Source organism: Trichoderma harzianum, assembly GCF_003025095.1.
Source record: "Trichoderma harzianum CBS 226.95 unplaced genomic scaffold M431scaffold_15, whole genome shotgun sequence".
Lineage (NCBI taxonomy): Eukaryota > Fungi > Ascomycota > Sordariomycetes > Hypocreales > Hypocreaceae > Trichoderma > Trichoderma harzianum.
Genome location: NW_020209263.1, coordinates 22,063 through 48,306, shown reverse-complemented (window position 1 = coordinate 48,306; position 26,244 = coordinate 22,063). Strand labels below are relative to the sequence as shown.

At 51.1% G+C, this 26,244-nt stretch overlaps 10 protein-coding genes across 10 annotated transcripts; 6 read left to right on the top strand and 4 right to left on the bottom strand.

Annotated features, from left to right (window-relative positions):
- Positions 1 to 460: 460 nt before the first annotated feature.
- M431DRAFT_534235 (hypothetical protein) lies at positions 461 to 2,826 on the top strand. Its single transcript, XM_024920912.1, has 3 exons — positions 461 to 672; positions 861 to 948; positions 1,016 to 2,826. Exons 2-3 carry the CDS (start codon positions 900 to 902, stop codon positions 2,524 to 2,526), a joined length of 1,560 nt encoding a protein of 519 aa, XP_024769689.1. The 5' UTR covers positions 461 to 672; positions 861 to 899; the 3' UTR covers positions 2,527 to 2,826.
- A 1,809-nt stretch (positions 2,827 to 4,635) lies between these two features.
- On the top strand, positions 4,636 to 6,029 carry M431DRAFT_258598 (hypothetical protein). Its single transcript, XM_024913845.1, has one exon. The coding sequence runs from the start codon at positions 4,786 to 4,788 to the stop codon at positions 5,629 to 5,631; it is 846 nt and encodes a 281-aa protein (XP_024769688.1). The 5' UTR covers positions 4,636 to 4,785; the 3' UTR covers positions 5,632 to 6,029.
- Positions 6,030 to 7,007: 978 nt separating this feature from the next.
- M431DRAFT_486001 (hypothetical protein) lies at positions 7,008 to 7,946 on the top strand (the record flags this gene model as incomplete). The annotated part of the gene is made up of 1 exon (XM_024916352.1): positions 7,008 to 7,946. The coding sequence occupies one exon, from the start codon at positions 7,008 to 7,010 to the stop codon at positions 7,944 to 7,946; it is 939 nt and encodes a 312-aa protein (XP_024769687.1).
- A 1,569-nt stretch (positions 7,947 to 9,515) lies between these two features.
- Positions 9,516 to 10,967, bottom strand: M431DRAFT_9310 (hypothetical protein; the record flags this gene model as incomplete). Its single annotated transcript, XM_024924438.1, has 2 exons — positions 9,516 to 10,634; positions 10,701 to 10,967. 2 exons carry the CDS (start codon positions 10,965 to 10,967, stop codon positions 9,516 to 9,518), a joined length of 1,386 nt encoding a protein of 461 aa, XP_024769686.1.
- A 927-nt stretch (positions 10,968 to 11,894) lies between these two features.
- M431DRAFT_499463 (hypothetical protein) lies at positions 11,895 to 13,763 on the top strand (the record flags this gene model as incomplete). Its single annotated transcript, XM_024917802.1, has 2 exons — positions 11,895 to 11,969; positions 12,027 to 13,763. The coding sequence occupies 2 exons, from the start codon at positions 11,895 to 11,897 to the stop codon at positions 13,761 to 13,763; spliced, it is 1,812 nt and encodes a 603-aa protein (XP_024769685.1).
- A 691-nt stretch (positions 13,764 to 14,454) lies between these two features.
- M431DRAFT_95796 (hypothetical protein) lies at positions 14,455 to 16,790 on the bottom strand (the record flags this gene model as incomplete). Its single annotated transcript, XM_024924741.1, has 2 exons — positions 14,455 to 14,568; positions 14,646 to 16,790. The coding sequence occupies 2 exons, from the start codon at positions 16,788 to 16,790 to the stop codon at positions 14,455 to 14,457; spliced, it is 2,259 nt and encodes a 752-aa protein (XP_024769684.1).
- Positions 16,791 to 18,653: 1,863 nt separating this feature from the next.
- On the top strand, positions 18,654 to 20,876 carry M431DRAFT_95911 (hypothetical protein; the record flags this gene model as incomplete). The annotated part of the gene is made up of 2 exons (XM_024924758.1): positions 18,654 to 18,753; positions 18,892 to 20,876. The coding sequence occupies 2 exons, from the start codon at positions 18,654 to 18,656 to the stop codon at positions 20,874 to 20,876; spliced, it is 2,085 nt and encodes a 694-aa protein (XP_024769683.1).
- A 307-nt stretch (positions 20,877 to 21,183) lies between these two features.
- Positions 21,184 to 23,045, bottom strand: M431DRAFT_499460 (hypothetical protein; the record flags this gene model as incomplete). The annotated part of the gene is made up of 3 exons (XM_024917801.1): positions 21,184 to 22,279; positions 22,349 to 22,843; positions 23,014 to 23,045. 3 exons carry the CDS (start codon positions 23,043 to 23,045, stop codon positions 21,184 to 21,186), a joined length of 1,623 nt encoding a protein of 540 aa, XP_024769682.1.
- A 192-nt stretch (positions 23,046 to 23,237) lies between these two features.
- On the bottom strand, positions 23,238 to 24,181 carry M431DRAFT_523972 (hypothetical protein). Its single transcript, XM_024920563.1, has 2 exons — positions 23,767 to 24,181; positions 23,238 to 23,710 (listed from the first exon to the last, which is right to left on the bottom strand). Exons 1-2 carry the CDS (start codon positions 24,032 to 24,034, stop codon positions 23,409 to 23,411), a joined length of 570 nt encoding a protein of 189 aa, XP_024769681.1. The 5' UTR covers positions 24,035 to 24,181; the 3' UTR covers positions 23,238 to 23,408.
- A 695-nt stretch (positions 24,182 to 24,876) lies between these two features.
- Positions 24,877 to 26,244, top strand: M431DRAFT_512231 (hypothetical protein). The gene has a single exon (XM_024919803.1). It carries the CDS (start codon positions 24,922 to 24,924, stop codon positions 25,927 to 25,929), a length of 1,008 nt encoding a protein of 335 aa, XP_024769680.1. The 5' UTR covers positions 24,877 to 24,921; the 3' UTR covers positions 25,930 to 26,244.

Sequence of the window (26,244 nt, the reverse complement as noted above, 5' to 3'; positions counted from 1 at the left end):
AAATTTATTCAAGTAACAAATATCTAGTTTCTTTAGTGTTTGCTAGTATAGCTATATTTGTATAATCTGTGCTGGTATATCAACATTTCTCTAGTATCTGCTACTATATCTACTTACATATTTTTGGCATTTATTTATTACTATAACTGTATTCGCCAAGTACTTGGCATTATTTACGAATACCAAAATTGGGGTGCTGAATAGACATTTCCCTCGATTATAATTGGGGGGTTCCATTCGCATCCTGGTCCGATAGTTGAACCTGACGCAGCCGCTGCAGCGACCGACACTGTACGCCAATGAATCTGTCAGGCGGCAATCGAGTTAAAGTTGGCCAATCAAAAACCGCCTCCTCCGCGCGGCTGAGAAAGTAGGGCTGCCCCGAGGTTCTGCCGGGTAATTGATTTGAACGACCCGCCACCCGCCGGGCGACTCACCTGCAACTCACCTGCTATTAACTATGGGCTTCAACGATGTGCCTATAGCGTCATCAGCTCTCCGCGACAACGCGACCGCCGACAAACTCTGCCTTATCAACCTTCGAAATATGCTTCCTCTTCGCAAAGCATAATTCGCACGACGCGTCCTCTGCGCACGGACAGATCAGCAGGGCGCTCTCTCTTCTGTTATTTATTTAGCCTTCCCTCCCCCCCGACTCTTCTTTCTTTTTCCGTAAGTTGCTTCCGATTTTCTCGCTACCAACTTTTTGATCCCGCGCTCTTGCTTTACAACTTGTTTTTGAATCCACTTGCCTTAATTAAATTCACCAAGATGCCGACCATTCTCCCCCGCAGCTTCTCGCTGCTGGTGAGGCTCAGGTCTCCTTTCTTCAACAAACTTCTGGCTAACCCTCTTCTCAGTATCTTCTCTTCATCGTAGAGTTCATTCAAGTCTCTGCCATGGCGCTGATGCTAGCATCTGCCGCAATTTCCGGCGTTGGGCTCTTTGGTAAGTCATCTGCCTCTTTTCTCTCTTTTTCTTTTCCAAGCCTGGCCATACTAACTTTCTCCTCTAGTCTACAGAAGCTCAAGTCGCCTTCACACAGCCTGTACCAATTTTCTTCCAGATTATGAGGCCCAAGATTCCGATGATGGCATTTCTCGCAAACGTCGCAAGGTCAGGCGCCCCGAGGTCCTCGGCAACTCTGAGAAAACAGAACCACCTATCCCAACAGAGACATATTTCGACGCCCTTGAAAGCGCCACAGAGCCCCCAAAGGAACACGAGGTTAATGACAACACTTCCATTACTTATTACAAGGACGAAGACACCGACTTCCTTGACTATCTAGATATGGAAGCTGGCGGCCAGGAGGATATGTGGCCTGGGCCCGGACCCCTGGTTTATAATAAGGCAAAGCCAGGGCCGTCACCAAGTGTTTCTTCCATCGGCGACATCTTTGAAGAGCTTGGCATTTCAGCCTTCGATCTCAACGACGGATATGAAGACGACGAACCCAAGATTACTTGGATTGACGACGATAACGAGCTTAATGAGCTTGCTAGAGGCTTGGCTCAGCGTTACCGATCAGCTCGCGCAGGGAAGCAACCAGTTGTAGCACCACCAGCGCCAAAGCCCGATCCTGCCGGACGAATCGAAGAGCTCATGGCCTTGCCCTCCGTCGAAACCCTCAAGATCAGCGACGAATCAAAAGCCGAGGTCGAGACTTTGCAAGCAAAGGCAGCAGAAACTCGCCTGGTTGACCAACAACGTGAGAAGCTAGCCAAGGAGAGGTTCCTGCGAGACCAGGCCCTGCAAAAGTTGAAGGAAAGAACAGCCAAGGGACCTCGTCAACCCGTGGTGGCTCCTCTCAGCGACCAATGGATAGAGAAGATTGTGAATACGATTGAGCTTTCAGAAACAGATGTGGTGGCCACAACATGTCAGGGAACACCTCTTCGCCGGCACGATTTCGCCACAGTGGTTGCAGCTAAGACCTGGCTGAACGACGAGATCGTCAACGGAGCACTCGCAGAGTTGGAGAAGCAAATCAACTTGGTGGCTGGCATCACCGACTACAAGCAACAGGGTCGCAAATGCCTTGTTATGAATTCATTTTTCTGGCCTCGAGTCAAAGAGGCAGGCGGCAAAAAGACACAATCCATCCTCCGTCGCATGGGCGTCACTCCGAAAAACCTCTTATTGATGGATACAATCCTGATTCCTATCTGCCAAGAGTATCACTGGACACTTGTGGTGGTTCAGCCCAAGCAACGAAAAGTGATGCACCTCGACTCATTCAACCGACCCTCATCTCACCCCAATTTGGCACTCGCATGGATGTCAGACTATTTGGGCGATCTCTATCATGCCAAGCCATGGGAGGTGGTTGTTTTGAAGACCCCTCAACAGAACAACGGCTACGACTGCGGTGTACACGTCATTACAAACGGCGTCTGTCTTGCTTTGGGGCTCGACCCCCTCCAGAGCTACAATGTGGGGGAAATGGCCCTCCAAAGGCTGAGAATCGCGGGAATGTTGTTGAACGGGGGGTTTGTGGGGGATTTTGACCTCTGGCAGCAGTAGCTGCGTTTTTTTTCGTTTTTTTTTTCGTTGTTGTTTTGTTGTTTTGGTTTTGTTTTCTTTAGTTTTAGCAAGGCGTTGGGAGAGTCGGGTAGTATAATATATCTTTTCATCGCAATGAACAAATGTTTTGGGACATGGACAGGAATAAGACAGCATATTACTATACCAGAGACATGGGCAGACGATACGGTACGACTAAGTAGACAACAATGGGTTACATATTTCCAATTGAATACGCTACTGTAGTTTACATCTGGTTCAAGCGTCTTGTACTGTGACTGCTCTGGTCACGGACACTACCCTGTGTTGCTCGTGATTGCTGCTTTCTCTAGTATCTTCTACTCTCGGTAGGCTTCTCTAGTATCTGCTACTACCGGTGAGTTTCTCTAGCATCTGCTACTCTGGATACGGGCACTTTGTCAAGAGGAGTACTGATGCCATCACCGGATTCTTAAGTGGTGTCTGCTGCGATTGCCAAATTCCCGGGCTAAGTTAAACTGTTATCGGGGCTTGCTCTCAGATTCTACTTTCTTCTTCCGTAATTTGCTCTCGACTTTGCTCTCAACTTTTCTTACTCTCAGCTCTTTTTGCTCTCAGCTATCTTTTATAGTATTGATCTGCCGTTAGAGTTGTGTACATACTTTCTCTAGTAGCTGCCACCCATCGCCACATCCTGTACTGTCTGCTACTAGGATGACCACTTTTCTCTGGCACCTCGCATGAAGCAAAAGGTAAGCGGCAGACATGGTGAGACTTTAATAGATAGCTTCCCCGGACGTCATGTAATCTCATATGTAGGTAATTTAGGGACAGGGTCTCACATGGAATTGTGCTACGGTTGTCGTGTACCTACCATTACCTGGTCGTACTCGCACTAGCACTTGGCACACTGTACATGGGATAATCATGTCAGCTCTTGATGAACCTACCTTGCGAGGTTAAATACAAACTCTATTATTAGTAGTAGCAGTAATAGTAGTAATAACTAGAATCTGATGCCTTCAAATCCATGCATGTACTATCAATCCCTTCTTGCTACCGTAATACTGCTAGTTCGTTCACCGGTGCGCCTATATATAGGTGGATTGAGAAAGGTTGACATGTCGCTAGCCCAGAAGCAGCATCTGCTCTCCACAAGCTGCAACCCTTTTGAGAACAAGACAGTCCTATGCTAAATTTACCACACTGGAGCGGTGTACAAAGAAGCATGGGCTTCCATTGCCTTGTGCCTGTGTTTTGGGTCGGGCTGTCCGGTGAGTGAGACCAAGGACTTACAGTAAGGCGACATGACATGAGCGAGTGCGAGTGTCCGTGTCCATGTCCATCCCGTCACTGAATCGCTGCTCTGCTGCAATGGCCCGTTTCTTGTCTTGTCATGTCACGGGGGAGGTGAGTTTTGTTGGCCTGTGCCACATATGACGCCTACGTGGCAGGAGATTTGCATAAAATCGCTGCCAATGACAGGACAAAGTGTATACAGGGTAAATCAGCGCGAAGCAAGGCAGAAGGCCAGTTTAGTCAAGCAAGGCAAGGGGTTAGGTTTTGTTTTTTCGAGCGTGCGTGCGTTGCGCTGCAGTTGTGTCTACATGTAATTTGATGTCAACGGGTGACGTGCGTGGAGGGAAGAAAGTCGCAGAAAACGAGGCGTGCCAACCAGAAGGTTACAGCGCACACTTTCTTGGAAAGTTGGTTTCAATCCATTCTCTCACACTTGGAAATAGAGGTAGCAGTAGCAGTCAGGTAGTAGCCAATGGTACAGTCGAGGTACAGCGCCATCGGAGCCGGGTCGCAGCTGTTTGCAACGTACCCGCAAGGTAGCAGACGGTAATGCAAATACTTGGACGGAGCACTTGGGGACCGACCTGTTCCCACTGCATTTTTAGGGCCACTGCGCTCGCTGTGGTTGGCGGCACGTTGCATCGTTATGACAAGGCGGCGTCGAATCGTCATCCCGGCCATGGCACGATTCAGGCCCGGGGATGTGACGAGTCGACATAGCCACCAGCCACCCAATCATGTCGGGTGACGCGCTGCCAAATGGGGACGCGCGCCCTTTGGTCGAAAAGCAAGGATCACCGGCTTGCTGAGGCTTTCCTCTTTCTAGCGCCTTTCTAGTAGGTATAGCGGCCTGGTGAGACCAAAGAGACTCAACTTCAGTGCTGTTTTAGCCCGGTGCAGCTTCCAGCGGCCTTCTAGTGCGTCCCGGCCGGTGGCTTGGGCCTTGTGCGAGTTCGCTATCGCCGACTGGCCGGTGCGGTCATGGTCGTTGCCCCTCACCAGGTTTCTGGAGCCTCTGGAGCCCGCGGGGGCCACATGACTGGACTGGACTGGGACTGGGTACCTTGGCGATACGAGCGACCACAGCGGTTTGCGAGCCAAGTGCCTGCGCTGGGCCAGCGGTCAGGAAGTCCACCAAGGTACCCCGCAGGCTCCGTTCTCCTTGTTCGCGCCTTCTCGACGACGACGACGCTTCGCCTCTTTTTTTTTTCTTCTACTAATTCTTTTTTTTTTCGGGGTCGCCCGCTCCTTCCCTGCTGGTGCAAGAGAGGGAGAGATCCGATCGAATGGGGAAATAAGATGGAAGTCGAGAGTGCCTTATGTAAAAACCTGACCACCGGCAGGATGGAATCACCAGAATCACCAGACTTGTCTCCGGGTCTTTCCTCTTGTCCTGCCCTTTCCTGCAGGACAGGGAGAGCTGCCTGCACACCGAGGTACCTGGATACTCCGTGTGGTGAGGGGCAGGCAGCGTGCGTCCGAGGTACTGCCAGGCTGCCAGGTACTTGGGACGGCAGTGCACAAGCTCCGTACTTGGCGCGCCCTGCCCTTTGGTCCAGCTTTGGGAAGAGATCTCCGTTCCGGCTGCCTATCCTCCGCTTTCGTGCAGCTGGGGGGAGGGTTAAAGACGGCTTTCGGTCAAGAGTCGAATCGGTCCTGATTCAGGAGGGAGAGAACTTTTCTTTTCCTTTTTTTCTCTTTTTTGCCTCCTCTCGTACCTCGTTTATTTCCCGTTCCGACATGGCCATGGCACGACATGCACCTTTTTGTAAAACCCCGCTGCCCGCCTGCAACGGAGAAACTATTCCATGCCTAGGTCCTAGGTAAAAAAATTTGGCTTTTAAGGCTGCTAGGCGATGCCGGTACTAACGAATGTGCCGGGATTTGAGTTTTGGGTTTGCATTGTCAGGTCAGGTCAGGTCGGGTTCGGGTCAGGCCAGGTCAGGTTTCGTCGCATTTCGCCCCCCGACCGGAAGCAGGATAGAAGGGGGGCGGAGAAAAAAAAAAGAATCAGATTGGAACTACGAAAGAACATTAGCACAAGAAACACAGCAGAGCCACGGAGCCACAGAGCCACCGAAACGCCAGAGCCTGTGGACTTCCTTGTTACTGTAGAACCGCTAGAACCACTAGAACCTTAGCACAAACCACTGACAGCACGCCGGAACCCAAAAGCAGACAGCAAGCAGCAGGGCCAGTGCAGGGCTCCCCCCCAAGTACCCCCTCCGATCCCCGATAGGCCTCGCTGATTTTAGCTCGCAGCCACCACGGCCAGGGATCCACCCGCCTGTGCATCTGTGCCTCTGCCCCCGCCACCCACATCCAGGCGCTGGGATACCTGTAGTCCTGTACGGTACGGGTACTTGCCTGTGCGGTGCCTGCTCTGCTCGTACATGACTGGACTGGACTGGACTGGCACTGGAACTTACAAAAGACTTCAGTCGTGCTGTTTTCCGCCACCCTGCATTCGGATGCCTCGCCTCCAGTCCTGGACTTTGACTTGAATCTCTGCACGCCACAAAGACGATCCGTCCTCACCGCCGTCGTTCCTTGCCTTGCTTACTTACCACTTGAGCCGCCGTTTGTTCTAATCCGTCATCCGTCATTCACATCCATTCATATTCATATCTTCTGCTCGACGCCCCCGGCCTTTCGGACTCGTCTCGGTTTCTGCTCTGCCTCCTCTTCGCCCTTCTCGTCGCTCTTCTCGCTGTCCGAAATCACATACCGACAGTATTTCAAATTCTCTGCCTTGTTGTTGTGATCCGTCTCGACTTGACGTGACTTGACCTGCTCCTCACCGGGCCAGTGGATCCAAGGATTACGTGACCTTGTTAGAGTTGGCCTGGCTTTTGGCTTTGGCTTTCCCATCACCGAGTCTGCCTGCATTCTTACGAGTACTCTCTTCTTCTCCGTCTGCTTCCGACTCGGCATTGCTTTGCGGCACAGCTTCGAGGCCGCTCATTCACTGTCGTTTGCGTCGCTTCCGGATGATCAAGGACGATACCCGTCGACTGACTTAATCGGTCCATTTCGCGTCAAATCCGAGCAGCGACCTTCTGTCATTCACCCTGCAGCCCAAGATTATAATTGCTTGTGCTTTCCCAGAGTTCTTTTGGTAAGGGCCTGTCTAGAGCGCTCTTACCAGAAGCCCCAGGGAACGCACATTGCAATTAGGCACGCTGGTGCGATATCGCATAGATATGGTTAATCCAAGGATACGGCAGCCAGTTGGAGCCCTACTCACAATCCCCAAGCAGCAGCCACGGCCCTTGTCTGCTTTCGAAGACTTCAATGAATCATCATACTCACCCTACTCACGCCCAACTAGCTTCTCCTCTTCGTCTGAAGCTTCATCTCCTCGATACAACATGACGGGTCGCCCACCGACCCTCAACGAGATTCTTCTCGATACCGCCCCTCCGCCATGGACACTGAGTGCCTTCATGGCCTACCTCTCCCAAAACCACTGCATGGAGACGCTCGAATTCACTCTTGATGCTCAGCGCTATGCTTCCGTCTACGAACAGTCCCTCGCTGACGCCACCTCCGCGGATGACGGCAGGGAGAGGGTTTGTGCATGGTGGGAGAAGCTGATGCAGGTCTACATAGTCCCCTGCGCGCCTCGCGAAGTGAACATTCCTGCTCAGGTTCGAGATCGCCTCCTTCGCGTGCCCTATGGCCCCAACCCCCCTCACCCGTCCGAGCTGGCCGAAGCCGGACGCATCATCTACGAACTCATGAACGACTCCGTTTTGGTTCCTTTCTTGCAGTCTGTCGCTACCCCCGCAACAGAGCTGCATCACGATTTCCATCTGGGATCGCCCCAAGCATCTTCTGATCGAACATCGCCCTCCAGTGGCGCGGATGTCGAGCCCTTGTCAGCCGATAGTGAAGGCAATTCACCGTCAGTCACGGAACCCATGACACCCCCTACCACGCCGCCTACCTCAGAGTGGACTTTTAGTGCCACGCATGGTGGCTTTCATCGTGCCGTAGCAGCGCACAACAAGGGCTGGAAAAAGGTTGGCGCAAAGCTGGGCTTCAATCGCAAGAGCTCTAATCGGAGAACAACACCGACATCTTCGGGACCCGAATCTGGAGAGTCGAGCTACAACCCCAGCAGCAATTCATCGTTTTGAAGCGTGTGCCAAGAAGGCTGATTTGCAGCCACCTGTCGCTTGTCATCTCTTACGCGAGACACTACCGAGTAGTCCGACATTATCAATCTACACCTGACAAGGGACTTCCCCGCGATTACTCGGCCACCACAACGGCGCTATACTGGAATCTGCTTGCGGGGTACAATACGGTCATGCAGCAGGCCTTATCAGGTTCTCTTGTCGTAGTCGCCATCATAAATCCCTTGAGCCGCTCTCTCCATGCCATTTTTAGCATTGGCAAGGTGTGGCGCCTCTCGGGTCGTCCACCCATACAAACCGGGGCTCTTGGCCCTCTTCGATCATCGACTGCTGTCTATGTCGAAGGATTATCAAATTTCAACGTCTTAGTTGACTGACTCAGTATATCTGCAGTCATCGCTCAAATTTTCAAAGCAAGCCTCAGAGTGGTCGCTCAGTTCCAATCTGTTGCGTCCTAATACCCTTCATCACTAGGCGAAGTCAACCGGCAACTGCCTGAATTGACTTTTTTGCAGCTAAATGCTCTAAATCTCTAAAGCATGGAAGATTCTCTCATTTCACTTTATCCCCTTCCTATCGATGGGGATTGTACACCATATGTTCGAATTCGAGACTGCACTGTGAGAGTTTTCGAGACTCCCCCTGCCGGTCTCCATCTTAATAGATGACCCTCATGCAAGCGTGCTATTCAATTTACGAAATCATGGGAACCACGGCCTTTTCACAAGTCGGACGGAGTTTATCAGGGGTCTGGCGGGTACACATATACATTGTATTGGCGTTATTTCTTTTGTTTTTTTCTGGTCGATGGAATTATCAAGGCGTGCGTGCATGGATGATACATGATGTCTTTTTTTTTTGTTCTTTCAAATTCACCATCAACGGGATCCCGCGGCAAATGAACATCAATCTAATGTTTATTGTCAGTAAATAGAGATAGGCCGATGAATAGATGCCTGAACGGGAAATATCTCGTCAGGATGTCAAGTGTGGATTGAATCAACTCTCTTTCGTGACCTACTGATTATTATATGTGCTGCTATCGTTAGTCAGGAAGACAAGACGGCATGGGAAGTAATTGCGCTGAGAATGTAGCGGATAATGATTTCATGTTTCTATCCAAGTATCACAATTGAGACGTTACAACTACTACCTAGTGGCTACCTATTCTATACATGTTGTTTTTCCCTTCTAATGACATTCCCATTCCCGAAATATATATGATAGCGTCTATTTCACCTCTTCTCTCCTTTTTGCTTCTCAGAACAGCGCCCAGTGTTTCCCTAAAGCGCGGGCTATATCAGTGATTGGTTTCGCTGTACTTTTTCTCATGGTTGAATCTCAAAAACGTCAAGATGCAGATATTAGATCCGGCATGCACTATAACACATGAATATTATCAAAGCATTTGGTAATCCTTTTGTAACCAAGTAAAGGATACTTTCGTCCATTTCAAATCGTAGGGTTGCATCATCATCAACCCAGTGCCGCCTCCGATCCTCGTCTGCCGCCGGCAGCATCGGAAGCCCTTATTGCGTATACGCGGTAAGATAGGCCCCCCCTCCCCCTTCAAGGGTGAAACGCGCCATTCCTCGGCTGAGGAGATGTTTGGTAGCGACCAGTTTGCGTTGGCACCTCATTAAGGGGCAGCAGAGGCGTGCCACTCCGGGACTGCGTCATGTTTCGCGCGCTCCGATCGGCCTTGTTGCTTTCGCTAGTCCTGTCGTAGAGGTATAGACCGAGGAAGGTGAGCGCAATGCCCACGGCTTGCACAGAAGTCGTCGGGCTTCTGAACCAAATGATGGCCATGACGATGACGAACACGCGCTTGATGAGACTTGCGACGGAATAGGTGACGGGAGAAACCATGGACAACAGTATGAAGGCGATGATGTTTTGTCCAAAGTGGAACGTGCCGTTGAAAATAAACTCCAAGGTGAGACGGCCATGGTCCATGGCATTAGGCCTGTTGCTGAGGTCTACCGAGCCGTCATGCAGGAAATCTTTAATCAGGGTGATGCCCTCTGTCCAAAACCAAATCGGTACAGTCAGGGCAAAGGCCATGCCAGATGAGTAGCATAGCAAGTTGAGCTTGTCGAGCTTCTTGCTCGGGACCCCCGTGCCGTCGGCTTCGACTTTTGCAGCTTCGTTGAACAGCTTCTTGGAAAAGATGTTCTGCGTTACAAAGATGAGCGTCGCCAGGAGCGCCTCCAGGACGCCAAGCAATTGGCCGCCATAGTTTGATTCACTAGAGCAAGCCAGCATAACCCCGATAGTCAGGGGAATCAAGGAGAGGTAGGTCGTTGTCGGGTATCGAATGTTGTATATCAATCGGTATGCGAGTACAGTGAAGAGCGGCGAGAGGCCCTTTATGGTGTGGACAAGCGAAACGGGGATTTTAGCTGTGGCGGTCGAGCTGAGCAGATGGCCGCCAATTTGGAAGAAGGCGAGGGGCAGCGTTGTCATGATGACTTCTCGGCTGGGTTCGCGGATGGGGTGTCGCAATGCAGAGATTTTGGTGCGCAGAACAGGGAAGATGCTGGCCAGCCAGGAGAGGAAAATGCAGAGCGAAGATACAAAGGCGAATTGGATCAATGTCAAGGTTGCTGGCATGTCAAAGGCGTTGAGGATGGACTTTGACGACGTGTTGGTCAGGGCAGATGAGGTGTACCACATGACGCAAAGAACCTGCAAAGAAGAAATTAACTTCCTCAACCTTTTGCATTATCATATACAAGATAGGATGTGACATACAACAAGCTTTGGGGACACGGGAGCCCGTAGCGCATCGGCGATTTCGTGGGCATTTTGGCTCATGCTGCCGTTCCTTGCGCGAATCGTTCGAAATGCATCGCCAAGACTCTTTTGGCGACTGTGCCCACGTCCCGAGGACGACCATGCATTTGCCGCAGGATAGCCATTGCTATGACCATTGCCGTTGCCGTTCGCGGAGCCGAGATCGTTCAAGCCATTGCTCCCCAGTGGTGTTGGTGATGCCGAGAGGCTTGGGAATTTCTCCATTGCGCAGCGGGCGCAACGACAGTGTTTCTATGCGATTCGCGAATTCAAGGATTCGATATATCTTCGTATGTAATATTTGAAGGCGATTGTCGAGTACAGAGGTCTCCGAGTGCGCAGCGGCTTGTGATGACGACGACTGGCAAACAATTCGGAGCAAACGTCAACGTTCGAGGCGGTGCTGGTGGGTTATGCCGCGATATCAATTGACATTTGGAACAGTGGACTGAAACGAGAGACTGGGTGTAAAAAGTAAGCTATCCATTACCACGGCAGAGCCATGCGAGTAAACAGCTTCCAGGGAAGAAGATAAGAAGAGAAATGTCGCTATAGAATCATGAGGGGGAGGAGAAAATACGAGGTCAGACAAGAGATAGAGGGTCACTCCCGCGGTGGAAAGGGGATCACCAGCGCGGCTTCAGGTCACTCAGAAGTCTTTGCCGCTGGAAAGGAGTGGCCGGCTTAGCGAATCTGCGCTGGACTAATCTTCCCGGTACCTGGAGCTATTACCCGATCTTCAGCCGACAGCCGCGCGCCCCACATGCTTTTGCGCGCGCTGGTCTTGGCAAAACACGATCGTTTTGGGTGCTTTTTCTTTTTCTTTTCTGGGTTGGAAAAGCTGCTGCCGCCGAGTAGGGGCTCTCACTGCTTCACCACCAACCTCATCGCCCTCCCCGCGACTTACCGGCTTACTTTATCCCGCAAAAGTCGCGAGTCGAGCTGTGTTCACCTACCCGTTATCGCTGCCTGATTAGCCACGCCCTCGCTTTTCTCCGAGATTCTGCCAGCTCGCCGCGGCATGGGAAGAGATCCAAAGCGATACGTTGTCGCTGTCACTGGTCTTTACGCCGTCTTCCAGCTCCTCACCCAGACGGCCAATCCATCCGCCTTCTCCAAGCCCAGCAGCCTGTCGCCGGCCTCAGCTTCACCATGGCGGCCCCAAAGATGACCAAGAACCAGATGCGGAGGGCGAAGAAGAAGGAACAGAAGAAGGCCAAGGCAGACGTCAGTCTCATCAATTCCACCTCTGCCACGCGTCGCACAATGCTTACGTTGATACAGACCGATCCAACCGAACAATCTGATGAGCCGACCGCCGAGAAGAGGGACGAATCGCCACAGCCGACTGATGATTCCGATGTCAAGGGTGCGGCTGACTTGGCTAAACCATCCGCTCCTGCTAGTGAACCGATCCAAGATGACCTGCTAGACGACGATCCTGCATTTGCCGCGTACAGAGACATATTCAACAAGTTTGGCCTCTCATTTGCGGATGACCAGATTGCCAAGGAAGCCAACGCTGGCAACCAGGGCGACGTATTCTTCGGTGACAATGATGATATTCCTGACGAGGAAGATGAGAACCCTCAACCAAAGCTATCAAAGAAGAAGCGAAAGCAGATGAACAAGCTCTCCGTTGCGCAGTTGAAGGCTCTTGTCAACATACCAGAGGTGGTTGAATGGCAAGATGTCTCATCTTCAGATCCACGACTCTTGGTACAAATCAAGGCGCAGCGAAACGTCGTCCCCGTACCGTCTCACTGGGCGATGAAGAGGGAATATCTATCATCAAAGAGGGGTATTGAGAAGTCAGCATTCCGGCTGCCAAAATTCATCGCCGAAACGGGGATTGCAGAGATGCGCGACGCAGTGTTGGAGAAACAGGCAGAGCAGACGCTGAAGCAGAAGCAGCGAGAGCGTGTCCAGCCAAAGATGGGCAAACTAGATATCGATTACCAGAAGCTTTACGATGCCTTTTTCCGCTTCCAGACAAAGCCAGAGCTGACGCGATTTGGCGAGGTTTACTACGAGGGCAAGGAAAGCGAGGTAGACTATCAGCATTTCCGTCCTGGAGATTTGAGCGATGCTACGAAGGAAGCGCTCGGCATGCCACCTGGAGCGCCTCCTCCATGGCTCATCAACCAACAGAGATTCGGCACCCCTCCTAGTTACCCGACCTTGAGAATACCTGGCTTGAACGCGCCTCCACCTGCCGGAGGATCCTGGGGCTTCCATCCCGGCGGCTGGGGTAAGCCTCCAGTGGATGAATTCAACCGTCCATTGTACGGTGGCGACGTTTTTGGTCTCACGGCGCAAAACGGCGCTTCCGGCCAAGCACAGGTGACGCAGCCTCAAGCACCTAACGGGGATGCCGTGGAGCGCACACTGTGGGGAGAGCTGCAGCCTCGCGAAGAGGAATCTGAAGAAGAAGAGGAAGACGATGAAGAGGAAGAGTCCGAGGATGAGGACGTCCCCGGCGGTACCGAGACTCCCAGCGGGCTCGAGACACCAGGAGGTTACACCAGCACGGTCCATCCGGACTATTCACAACAAGGAGTCGAAACGTCCATTGCCGGTGAAATGGACCTACGCAAAGAACGACGCGGGTACGATACCGAAGAGTCCTCTGCTCCCCGCTCCGCCTACACTGTTGTGCCTGAGCGGCAGGTCCGTGCCGAGGGCTTCTTTGGTAGTGATCGCGCGTATGATATCAACGCCGCCCAGCGCTCCGCTGCGTCTGGCATACCTGTACTAGGTGCAGACGACGACACTCGGAAACGAAAGAAGCCCGGCGATGTGGACGTGGCAATTGATGTGGACGCGCTCAACCAGCAGGGCGGCCTGAGCAAAGACGATTTACGGAGCAAATATGAGGCCAGTCATAAGGAAGAGGGCATAGGCGCAAGATGGGCGTATGATGACGATTTGAGCCAAATGATTGCGGAAGAGAGCAATAAGCGGCAGCGAACCGAGAAGGAGCACAGCGAGAGGAGACGGGAGGGCAAGTATAAGTTTTAATACCACAGAAGAATGACCACCGTGGCTCGTCGTATGCTACGGACTCGTAATTAAGAAGCTGGGTTGATTGGATCAGGGAATAAGGGATGAGCGAATGACACATGTATTAAACTCCATAAAAGCAAACAAAATCGGCTCATGGGTTACTGGGAAATATCGTTGACTGCAAGAACTTCATGTATAGTAAAATCTAATGCTTCGTTGATACCATTCAAACATTTTACACCCGCCTCATATCTCACTGGGGCCCAGCATCTTGGTTAGGATACATGTATCATCTTCGTATTTCTATCGACGAGCTTTAACGTATTCATCCCAGCTTGTCTTCCATTACTCACTCACATCGGCTCCGTCAATCAAAACCGCAATCGACGCCTGTGCTCCCGACAGACGCCCAGAGCTAAAGTGACTCGGAAGCACTGCTCTCTTCGTCTCCGCTTGGTGCATTTGGTTTTATAGTAGCATCTCAAATCAGCCCTTTGGGCAGGGCTCGACAAGATGCTGGTCAGAAGTAGCCACCTACTTAGGTGGCTGCTTATATGAGTATGCCATGTTTTTATATTAAACTCAACTTGACTATGTGCACGCACTGTCGCAGCTCGTGTCAAGGTTCCGAGATTCTTGAGGTCAATAGAGGCCTCCTTTGAGGAATCTGGCTTATGTTGCATGTCTACTTGTGCTTGTTCTTGCCTTAGGTTGGTCTACCGGCGCAGCACGCATTACAACGCCAAACTTCCTTCTTTTCAACTGACATGACTGCTTCTTGTTCTACGCAGTCTGAGTGGTATAGTCTCTGGGGACAGGCCTATTTAAGAATGTTACAATTAGTACGTGTTCATCAATATATATCTATACCAAGAACGAGATGGGTATGAACAGTACCTTATTGGAGCATATCAGCATTCTTGGACCCAGGACCGGCAGCTGACAGACAGTACAGCCGTTTGCTCCTTTGCGGATTTGGGTCGCCCTGGGAGACTGTTTTGAATCTACATCTTCAGTTTTGGCATTGCCACTCCCATCTTCAGCTTGGGCATTGCCACTCTCATCACCAGCAACTTCTTGTGGCCTTATTCTTGCATTATTGATGTGGGTAAAGGCTTCCCGGATGATATTGTCATCCAACATATCGCGGACTCGGAGCAAGCTAGCGTGCTTGCCAAACTCTAGCACACGTTGGTCAGCGGCGGCAAGCCAAGACGCCTTCTCTCGAACAAAGCCCAACCAGGCTCGAGGAAAATAAGCGGCAGATGTGAGGCTTTGGCGAAGAATGTATCCATCCCACTCCCATATGTACTCCTTTTCTGCAGGAGTCACGTCGGAAAAATCACTTGTGCTCTCTCGGTGCTTTTGGATCAGCCATGTGTTGTCCAGCGGCCTCTTTGGCACTTCTTGGCCTGGGACTAATCGTGCTCTGCTGATGGGATCAAACAGAGCTTGTTTAATTTTGGGCACCAGGATCTTCTCATTTCTGGGAGCTCCGGGACGCCGCTGCACCGGCCTTGGCTGTGTGACTGACGGCGATTGGGAAGGAAGCCTATCATAGGTACTCTTGTCCCCCGAAAAGGTAAATATATCATCCACTGTATCCGGTCCAAGTCGAGAGGAAACCCATGACTGGTCGCCAACCAGATATGTTTCAAGGTTGAATGGCTTGACGGGTGGGTTTATCTGATACTGCTGCTTCAAAGGAGAGGATATGGGCTCGCAGCGACTAGTGACTCGAAACTGCGGTCCTTGACTCGTTGTCTCGAGCACATAGCTGTACGCAGGGTGGAAGGTTTGCAAGTGGACTTGCAGTTGCTGCATTGTCTGGTGGTAGACTCCGCAAGTTATACAGCGGTAATAGTCTAGGCAAACCGGTTGATCAGAAGGTAGAAGATAGCTAACACGGCCTTCATTTGTTGCAATGTGACTAGCCCGTGCGCGGCGCTTTCTTTCCCTTCCCTGAGCTTGGTCGCTTAAGACTTTCAGGTTGTACACCTTATTCTTTTCGCGAGTTCTCAACGACCTTGAAGGGGTTTGTGCGCCATCGAAGCCATCTAGGCCGTCATCGTCGAGTTCAATAGAGGACTCATCTACGTGGTGACCATTGATGCTATGGATCCCTCCATTCATGGATGGAGCGAACAAGTCGTCCACAAAAGGGTCAGCATCGGGATCCACAGCGTTGATACAGGGCATGGAGCCTTTCTCCAGACGCTTCAAGGCTTTGAAGCCAGCCGACCAGCGTAGATCAATATCCATGACATAATCGGTGCGAACTGGGGGCTCAGGTGCTGAATATCCTGCAGACAAGGATAAGGGGCTCTTTAGCCTGCCAAAAATCTGGTCAAACCGGCTTGACAGGACCCATGCTTTGCCGGGGACCGAGGCGAGGCTGGACGAGGGTGGAAGAGCGCCAAAATCGCTCGAGTCCAGTGGCGGCCAATGTCCGTCATGGGCAGCCTCTAGCTCGACAACAATGTCGTAGGAGTCTGCCAGGTCAAATGTGGCATCATCCGCCCGATTGATGAGGATACTTTCCTGAGGGATGTAGAATGGTTTGGGAAGGGCGATGCGGGCGACTCGATGAGGGCCCACGGGGTTTTTAAATGTTGTCAAGTCACATACTTGACTCTGGCAGTGAACAACTCGGGGATAACCGGAACTCAGTTCAGAGATGGTGATCCTGCAGCTAGCTTTGGTGGGAATTACCTCGCGGGGGGGAGCGTGGGCGAGATGAGATCTGACCTTTTTGGAATCCTTGTGGGCAATCTTGAGAACCTCGATACGTAAAGCAGATCTCGAATTGGAGGCGTGGGGAGAAGCAATGAGATGGTCGACATCTAGGGAGTCGGGCGATGAGATGCGTCGCCTCTTGAGTGGCGGGCCCCCGTCGTTGTCAATGTGATGCGATCGTTTATGGATGGGTGAAGACACTATGTTGCCCATAGCTGCAGAGTCCTTCAAGGCTCTGGCGCCTTTGATCCAGTTGCGATGAAGAAAGGGGGCTCGACGCTGCTGACACCTGGTTTTCACCGTCATGGCGGGATGAAACCAATCATGAGAGAAGAGGTGGTCTACGAGACGGCGGGTGAGCCAAAACCAAGACAGGTCAGACAAAATAAACAGAAATGGCTGGAGAAAAGAGGCGGATTCTCGGCTCTAGAGCATTGTTGAGCCTTGGACACCTCGTTGCCGCAGGCCGATTCCAGGAGATGAAAATTGAAGTGAAGGATGAGAGAAAGGTAAAGTGTGAAAGAAAGAGAAAGAGAGCGCCCGGATATCAGCCGCCTCTCTGTACGCACCAGCCAGCAAATGGCGAACCGACAAAGAAAGAGAAATCAAGCAGGCGACTTGCCCCAACGAGCAAAGCAGAGCGACACCGTGACGGGTGCAAGTGTCGAGAATGCGAAAGAGACTCAGGCAGCGCGACGGGGCTGCTAGAACGAAGCAGACGCGTGTAGATGAGACCAAGGCAAACGGGGAGTTGCCGGTTTGTATCACGGCCCCAGAAAAGCCTAGCGCCAGCGGACCTCAGTGTAAGCCCACGCTTAAATTGGCGGTCATGGTACCTACGAGTACTCCGTGCCAGGCACATTAGTGCTATGGGGAGCACGGCCGTGTCTCGCTGAGGTACTTCCGGGCTGAGCACGGTTATAAGCATAATACACCTGTAGGTGCGTTATGCATGTAGCCAACACACGACGATTTGTCTGATGACAAGTAGGTACCTAGGGAGATGGCCGAAGGGAGACAAAAGGAGGCAAAGGGAGGACAGTGAAGATGTGGCGCAGTACTTGCGAGAACTTGACTGTATCTCTTAGAGACTCTGAGAAATGGGTTGCATTGATGGCAATTGCTACTCGTACATGTAGCTAGTACCCCATGTCTCCGAGAGGATGGTTGAGGATGGATGTGCAAGTTGCTATCAGTGTGTCAATTCAATGGCTAAATGTCGAGAGAGTAGCAGTAGCAACAGAAAACACACAGAGTATAGAGGATGAATGCCTTTGCCTCTAGATAGTTACTTAGAGCGACCTCTGAAGTATTACCCAAGCTCATAATGCCATAATAACTGATCTTGAAAACAAGCATCTTCTGCCCACCTTTATTATTAGTATTTAATTGCACCTCTTCGGACTGGTAAACCAACAACAAACATGCGGAGTCTCTTCCCTGCAAGCATGGCGCATGGCGCTAACGCAAGGTCCGAATGTGCCATCAACCTTAGCAGCTGTAGTGCTACCCTGCCAAACACTCACAACTCTCCGAGTGTACAAGTAGACTGTACCTGGGTTCGTAGCAGGGGAAAGTGGAAGCCTTACCGAGAGCACGGAGAGGTACCAACGATGTAGCTGTTGCAGCCGAATTACTGTTAGCGGCAGCAGCTTTGAGCTCGATGTACATACGAGTAGAGCAGGGATCCGATCACTAACCCACCCTCACGCGCATTAGGCGTCCTCAGGTAAGATGCTAAAGAATAAAAGGCCAGTGCCTAGCTGAGGCATCTGTTAACCTCCTTCATCTCTCAAGTCCAATTCCTCCATGGCCTTTGGTGGATTTCAATGCAATACCACCACTGGCATTGCAGTAATGACAAACAGCCTTTGGCTTCAGGGTACTGAGTACCTACACAGTACTTATCACATGGTAACGTCGGTGCCGCACACTTTTAAGGATGCTGGGCCCCGCCAAACCTTGGTCTTGCAACACCGTTAACGCTACGGTAACCTGAGCAAACCATCGCCTCTGCACAGAACTCAGGTCATCGACAACCAGCAAAGCCATACAGCAAAGTCACAAGGTGTCACCCCGTATATCGTTCTATGCCCCAGGACACCACCGCACTCAACGTATATTTCCTCACAGATTTTCCAGCACCGGCGCTGTGAAATCGGTGGTACAATGCCGCTGACACGCAGCGCCGGCCGGAGTAGTCTGGCCCAAAATAGCAATCAGAGCATCCGGCGAAACCCAAGTCGTCAGTCCACGGCTGGCGCTTCTCGTGCTGGCATTCGTTCCGGCGCTCGTCCACCCTCAACACCCCGTGGGAGAGGGCGACGCGTCTTCGATAGCCCTCCTGAATCTGATTCGGATGAATCCCATTCAGATGCTTCCGAATTTAGGTCGACATCTGACCAAGCTCCCGGATCGCCTAGTCGCCGTAGGAGGAGCACCAGAATAGCAGCCGGGCATGGCAGCAGGGCAGGCAACAGGGTGAAAAGAACTTCACGCTTGGCAAAAGTCTCCCAGAACCTTTCATCTGCAAGCAGAGGAGACAAGCCGAAGAGCAAAAGCCGCCCTGGTACTGCCACCAATTCTCCCAGCAAGCGGCGACAAACGGCGACGCAGAGCAAAGACGAGGATGAGGCGCCGCTGGTTGGAGGTTCAGATTGGACGGATCCTCGGATTCCCTACCAGTTCTGGGTTGATGTGTTCTTGTATGTCCGCGACAATGGCGGCGCAGACACGCCAAGCGCACACTGGTTCATCCAAGTCGCTACTTGCTGCAAGGCATTGTCTGAGCCAGCTCTGACGGCAATTTATCGCTGCCCGACTATAAGGCATGCTTCCAAGGCTAGGCGGCTGGCTGCGTTGCTCGAGCGCTGTCCTACAGAGACACGGTTCAACTACCGGAGAAAAATAGAATTCCTTCACATCGATATCCATATTGTGCCTCAGGGTATCATTTCTCAGCTTGTCCGCCCCCTGACCCGCCTGAGAGAACTCATCTTTTATACTCCCCTGGACCAGCCACCCTACAGGGAGCTTGATTCACATATTAGATGGAATTATTCAGAGGACATCTTCCTTGCTCTTGCATCGCCATCTGACGACTCGCTCGCAGAGCAGCTGGCCCCTATTAGTCTCAAAAGCTGGGAGTGGAGTGGGAGACTACTCGGCGGTTATGTTGCGAATATCAACGACATTGTTCAAGTCCACCAAGTGCCGTCATTCGCTCATCTTACGCGACTGAGCTTTACGAATTTCCAGGTACCATCGCTGAGAGGTTTACAGCAGAGGCCCGAGAATAATGGAGACGACCTGCAAATCACCCTTGAAGACAACGCGGCCATTGATGCCATGGCGGATGCCATTGCGCAACTCAGATATCTCAAGCACCTCGTTTTCGAGTCTTCTACTGTCATGACGGACCGGCTGCTTCCCCTCCTACCCAAAGACCTCCACCACTTGGAACTCATCAACTGCTGGGAAATCAAATCTGAAGACCTTGCCGCATTTCTCCTCACCCATGGCAATAGCCTTCGTGCCCTTACTCTACTGCACAACCAGTCTTTGAATCTTGCCTTTTTGACAGTTCTGGAAGAGGCTTGTCCCAATTTGCGAGAGTTGCGCATGAATATGTCCTATTTTCGACATCATGATTCATTAAATGATGCAGACCCAATGTATGATTTCGCCCTTCTCCCACACCAGGTGCCCACATGGCCCGCTAGTATTCGCCTAATCGACATCGAACATATCCGGAACTGGTTTGTCGACACTGCAAAAATGTTCATTCAGTCGCTTGTTGATAACGGTAGAAATCTACCGAATCTGCGCCATCTAGTCATTAAAACTATGCTTGACATCCCATGGCAGGCTCGAGCGACTCTTAGGTCTGAAATAAGACCCATGGTCGAACGTGTATTCCTCCGGAAGGTTGAGCCTCCGCAGGATAACATGGCTATCCAGCAAAAAGACGACACTCACGAACATACTAGATCGCGCAAAAGGAAGCGAACCCCGTCATCGACCTCTCCATTACGCAGGAGTGGCAGGATTGAAGCACACGCCAATGACTCACCCCGCCGTTCCAGAAGAGACAACAAGTTGCAGCGAGGCCAGCCCGGAAGGGGAATGTACAGAGTGCCTGACACTGACGAGGATGAGAGTGACATATCAGAGGAGTCTGACAGTGCGGTGTCCGATGTTCAGCACAGCCCAACTGCTGATGAGCCCGCGATCCAGGGTCTCTGCAATACCGTCAATATTGTATTTGATAATCAGAAAGTGAGGGAGCTACAATACAGCATGGAAGATTTCCTTGCTGATGACGATGAGTCTTCGGGCGAGGAGTGGGATGGAGATGAGGACGAATTCGACGACAATACCATTGCATTTTAGAGATACCAATTTATTATTTTGTTTTATTGAAAGGCTTCTCTTTAAGTGGGAACCTTTTCGAACTCCGAAAACTACCGTGCCGCACTTGTCATGATGAAACAGAGTATGGGAGTAGAGTTATATTATCATAGATAATACTTATGTGCACGGTTTCTGTGGGCCATTGTTGGGTAAGGAAGGGTGCTTGAGCATACCTAGTCTAAATATATTTACAAGTCTGATCGTGGAATCGTTTATATGTACAGAGAGAGACGTAGAGAATTCGTAAGAAACCCCCGATTGCCGTCACATTAGCCCCAGGTCTTTACTAAAAGGCCGCACCGCCAATTCCCTCGCCAGCCAAATTCTTCATGCTCTTCTCACTTAGGTCACTCCTCATCTCCCACGCGTGAGCATCTCGCTCAAGCCTGTTCCATGCGCACATGCTCCTTCGGAGACGTTCTTGCTTCACGCGTAGCTCTTCTCGTAGTTTTTCCTCCTCGTCTCTCAGTTTTCGATAATGAGGCTCAATCTCTTTGGTGACACCAAGCAACAAGGGCGTCATGCTGGGATCCGTTTTCCCACCTGGAACAAGGGGGGGCATCGTTGCTAGTAGACTCTGGGCGAGGCTATGTCTTGGTCCATTCCCGTGCTGGGCTGAGGGGCCGGTTGGTGGATTGAATGGCCGCTGGGCAGGAGACGTCCCCGTACCAGCTCCATTTGAAGAAGCTGCTCGAGGGCCAGTGGGAATATTAGAAGGACCACTTGGTGTCGCTGATGCTGCTGAACCAGACATATGGCGAGGTGGTGCTTGGTTCCATCCACCCCTTCCGCCACGAGAACTAAAGGAGGAACCTCTAGATAATGGCACATAGCCTCGAGGCCCTGATGGAGGGTTGGTTGGGCTCGTGGTATCCGGTCTGTGAGGTGCGGTACTCGGAGTTTGGGGGGTTTTCTGGGTTTGCGGAGCTGGCATCGTTGCGGCGGCTGATGATACTCGAGCAGCGGCAGGACCACTAGGCGGTGCTCGTAAGGCTGCAGGGCCACGAGGTGGTGATTTGGATTGAGCAGAGGCTGATTCGTATGTATTGGGCCGCTGTGCATCTTTCGCAGCAATAGAGGGTGTCGCAGCAGCGGTATGAGGGGGAGAGCCCTCTAATGTAAGGGGCGAGCGAGTCTTTGCAGATTGTGATTGTGATTGGGAATCTGCCCTCTCCGAAGCGGGCCGAGACGGTATCGTGGACGATGGTCCAAGTTCTCGCGGAGGCGAATGTCGCTTGAAGGGTTGAAATCTGTCGTCTCGTCGGTTTGGTGATCGAGAGCGTGGCCTATAAGGTGCGCCTCGTGCGGCGATAGGTGTCGTTTTCCCAGGTGGGGGCGTTCTCTCGCGGCGGCGGTCTCGAGCAAACGGAGAGCGTGACCTTCTGCAAAGTCTTGAGTGAGTTGATACTCTTTCTTCTTCAAGATAAAAATACCCATTATGTTGGACCAACCTCTCGTCTCGCCTATCAGGATCGCGCTCCCAGTCCCTAACTCGGTTTCTTTCACGATCCCAATCTCGATCACGCTCGCGATCCAAGTCGCGCGGTCTATCGCGCTCCCACTCCCGTCGTGGCGATCGTGGCCTCTCATATCTATTCTCTCTAGCCGGTGATTCTCTTCTAAGTGGGCTTCGGCGAGGCAACGGAGATCTTCTGATTGGAGACCGACTTCTCTCGCGTCTACGGGGGCTTTCGCGGTCTCGGGATCGTTCGCGCCGGTATCGATCTCCGACACTGCGTGAGCGCCTTCGTGGAGGATATCTCCCAGGGACGTAACTATCGGATCCTGGAATAATCGGGCTTCGAGGGCGAGGGCTTCTAGTTCGTGGTGGGCTTCTGGCCCTGTTATCCCTGATAGGGCTTCTCGGCCTCCTAGGCGATCGTTCTCGCGGGGTCGGCCTCCATGACTCTCCGGCGCCATATCTCACCACTTCACCGTCATCATATCTGCGATAATTAGCCATCTGTCAAACGAGTCTCCACCAAGTAAGTAGATCCAGTTCGTGACCGTGGCTATGCGCTTTGCCCAATGACCACGCGATCGATATAACAAAGCGCCAGGCGGTCGCAAACTTGAAACAAATGTGTAAAACAACGGAATTGAATAACATTCTTACCTCCGACTCCGGCCATCTCGTTCGCGGTCCATAATTGTAAATCTGAATAGTAGTATTAAAATAAAACTTAATCAAAGCCACGGCTTGATTGAAGCGCGAGAAGTCTCGATGGCACCATTGCATGTACGATAAGAGGGATCGGAGGATATAAAATCCGGCCTTGCAGCAAAATTAAGTCATAGGCGTTCCATATATCCACACCAGTTCGGATAAGCCTAAACTGGATTGATAGTAGTCTGATCTGATTCATTGCTGGGTGATGTATGAACTTTAAGCAAGTAATTTAATTGTATTAAGAAGTCGTGCTATCGACAGAATAAATTGATTGTAAATGTGACAAAAAATAGCCCAATTGAAGGTAAATGTCTATTTTTTGTGATATCTTTGAGTTGCTATTATTTAATATGATCGAATAAATTTGATCCAAAGGCGCCTTTGTCGCTCTCGAGCTGTTTGAGTTGGGGAATCTTAGGAGGTGGTTTCTCAGACTTGGAAGTTAATTTGGGCGTCGCGGGTATATGTTGTTCGAGGCTGAGGAGACTCGATCGTCTTCTTGACTGGGTGTCTCCCGACCTTAGACGCTTGAACCAGCCGCTCGCGCGCTTCGTTTTCTCAGACTCCACGGCGCTGGAGCCGCTCTGGCTGACTGGGCGATACGCATTGGCGACGCTGCGTCCGCTCTCTTGAGTGATGCTTTCTATGAAATTGTTATTAAACGGATTGACAAAAAAACTGATCAAAGGCAGACGCTACCCTGTCGGCCAGACGCCGCGGGACTAGGTGGCGCGTTTTCGGCAACACTTCTCACGCCAGCCTTGTTCTCGTACGCCGTCGCAGCATTTTCTTTGGCCTCGGAGCTCTCGTTGCTGGCCTTGGACGTTTTGGAGGGCGTAATCGGCTCAATCGGAGACTCCGGAGGGGGAGGGATGTCGGTGCCGTCGGTAATGCTGCCAAAATTCAGGTTGAGGGCAGGCAGCACGAAGCGCGAGCCCGTCGCGGTCTTCTTGGGTTGAGAAGACATGATATGTCGGACTATCCTGTCCTCTGATCGCGATGGTAAAACGAGGTCCGAGACCTGCCAGTCAATGGATGGTGCTCCGTGCAGATCATCGCTGATGAGGAACAAAGCAGGCACCCTGGCAGTCACGGTCCCGGAGAATGAAATGACCCCTATATTCTAGAGTACCTTTTCTGAAGCTAGGCTGTACCTCGTACTGGTAGCAACAAGTAAACCGGCTAGTAGGTCAACTTGTTCAGGCAAACCTCAACATAGCCCTCCCCAAAAAATTTATCTCAAAGTTATTCAATGATATGCTAAACTTTAGATAAGGACCAGAAAAAGAGGAATCCCAGAACAGGTAACTTTGATGTTAATTGACTGAATATTACGGTATATTTGAAAAGATGCTGAGCAAGTGAAGTACCATGTACAGTCACAGCTACAATTAGACCGGTAGAGCTACTGGGAGGTACCACTAAGGCTATAAAGCCTATATATATAATTAATATATTTTTACAGATTTATGTTTACTTGAAATATGGACTAATCTTATTCTTTTTTATATAATCCCAACACAGTTTGAATTTTGGGCGCTTGATAACGAGATTTTAATCCTTGATGTGACGTACCTGTGTGGGTAATAGAAGGTACCTTGGCACCTTTTCTGCATGGTAAGGTACATTTGCACCTCGACACTTGCACCCTGGCTGAAGGTACCTGGGAAGTACAATCTACCAGGTAGTGGCTTTGTTTGCTACTATACGTAAGGTAGCCACTTGATTCAAGCTCTGATCTATTAGTATCGTGATATCGATATCTCAAGTCTCCATAATTTGCTATTAACAGAACTTTTCCTGGTCCGCCTCGATTGCTACACCAGAACATGTACATGGCAATCTACGCCTAGTATGGCCCAATTCGTCCCTCGCCGTTCATTTGGCGTCCCTTCATCAGTTCCAAAGTCCTATTTCCTAGGCCATCACCAAGCCGCCGTCAGTAAATTGAAGACGGTTCTCTCAAGGATATCTCTCGTCATTGAGTGCCGGGACTTTCGACTTCCTCTATCAACTCACAATCCCATCCTTGAAAAAGCCGTTGCCGGCTGTCCAAAACTCATCGTATATACGAAACATGATCTAGGTAGCGACAGTCCCGGCGTACGGCAATTGCTGCAGAGGCTCCATGGGCGACGAGCCATGTTTTGGGACAAGAACCGTGCCTCAAGCACAGCCTCACTACTGAAACGACTCAAGGAGACTGCTTACGAAGTAGACTCAATAACAGGGCTGTGCGCGCTGATAGTGGGCATGCCCAATGTGGGTAAGAGTACGTTGCTGAACGCCCTTAGAAGCACTGGGACAACAGGGAGGACGACCAAAGTAGCCAAGACAGGTGACCAAGCAGGCGTAACCCGTAAGATCGGAACAAGTGTTCGCGTTATTGAACCGGAAGAGAGAGGAGGTGTCGGCGCTGGTGTATATGTGCTCGATTCACCAGGAGTCTTTGTCCCGTACGTCGAAGACGGAGAGACCATGATCAAAATCTCTCTCGTACAGGGTATTAAGAAAGGTCTCATAGCAGATGAGATATTGGCAGACTACCTGCTTTACAAGATGAATCTTTGGGATCCCCACCTCTACCATCGATACTGCAGTCCAACAAACGATATTCACGAGTTCCTGCTTGCCGTGGCGAAGCGGGATGGCAAGCTGAAGGCCGGTGGCGTCCCGGATATGGGAGAATCTGCTGCCAGGGTGTTGTCCGAGTGGCGGAAGGGTAAACTAGGCAAATATGTGTTGGATGATCTCTCTGATGAAGCCCTTCAACGTCATGAGTTGATGGCATCCAGTCCCCCAGTAAGCCTGAACCAAGGGAAAAAAGCATGGAAAGAGCAGAGGAAAGAAACCAGCGCATAAGAAGCCAGATCTAGGAATTCATGACCATATACGTTGAACGGCGTTTTGACTACCTATTGTTTATATCACATGAGTTCGCTGCAAAGGGAAACCGTGGTGCATGGCATAGCATGGCAAATAAGTATAAGATAGATCCTATGTATTGTTTGTACATCGCAAGTCATGAGAGCCTCTCCCAACATGTAGAACAACGGGTAAGGGGGGGAAGAAGAAGAAAACTAGCCTAGCTAGCTAATAGCGGGCTGTGATGAATCCCTTCCATCATTATAGCGTAAAAAAAAACAAATGAGACCTTAAATAAGACATGTTATAAAC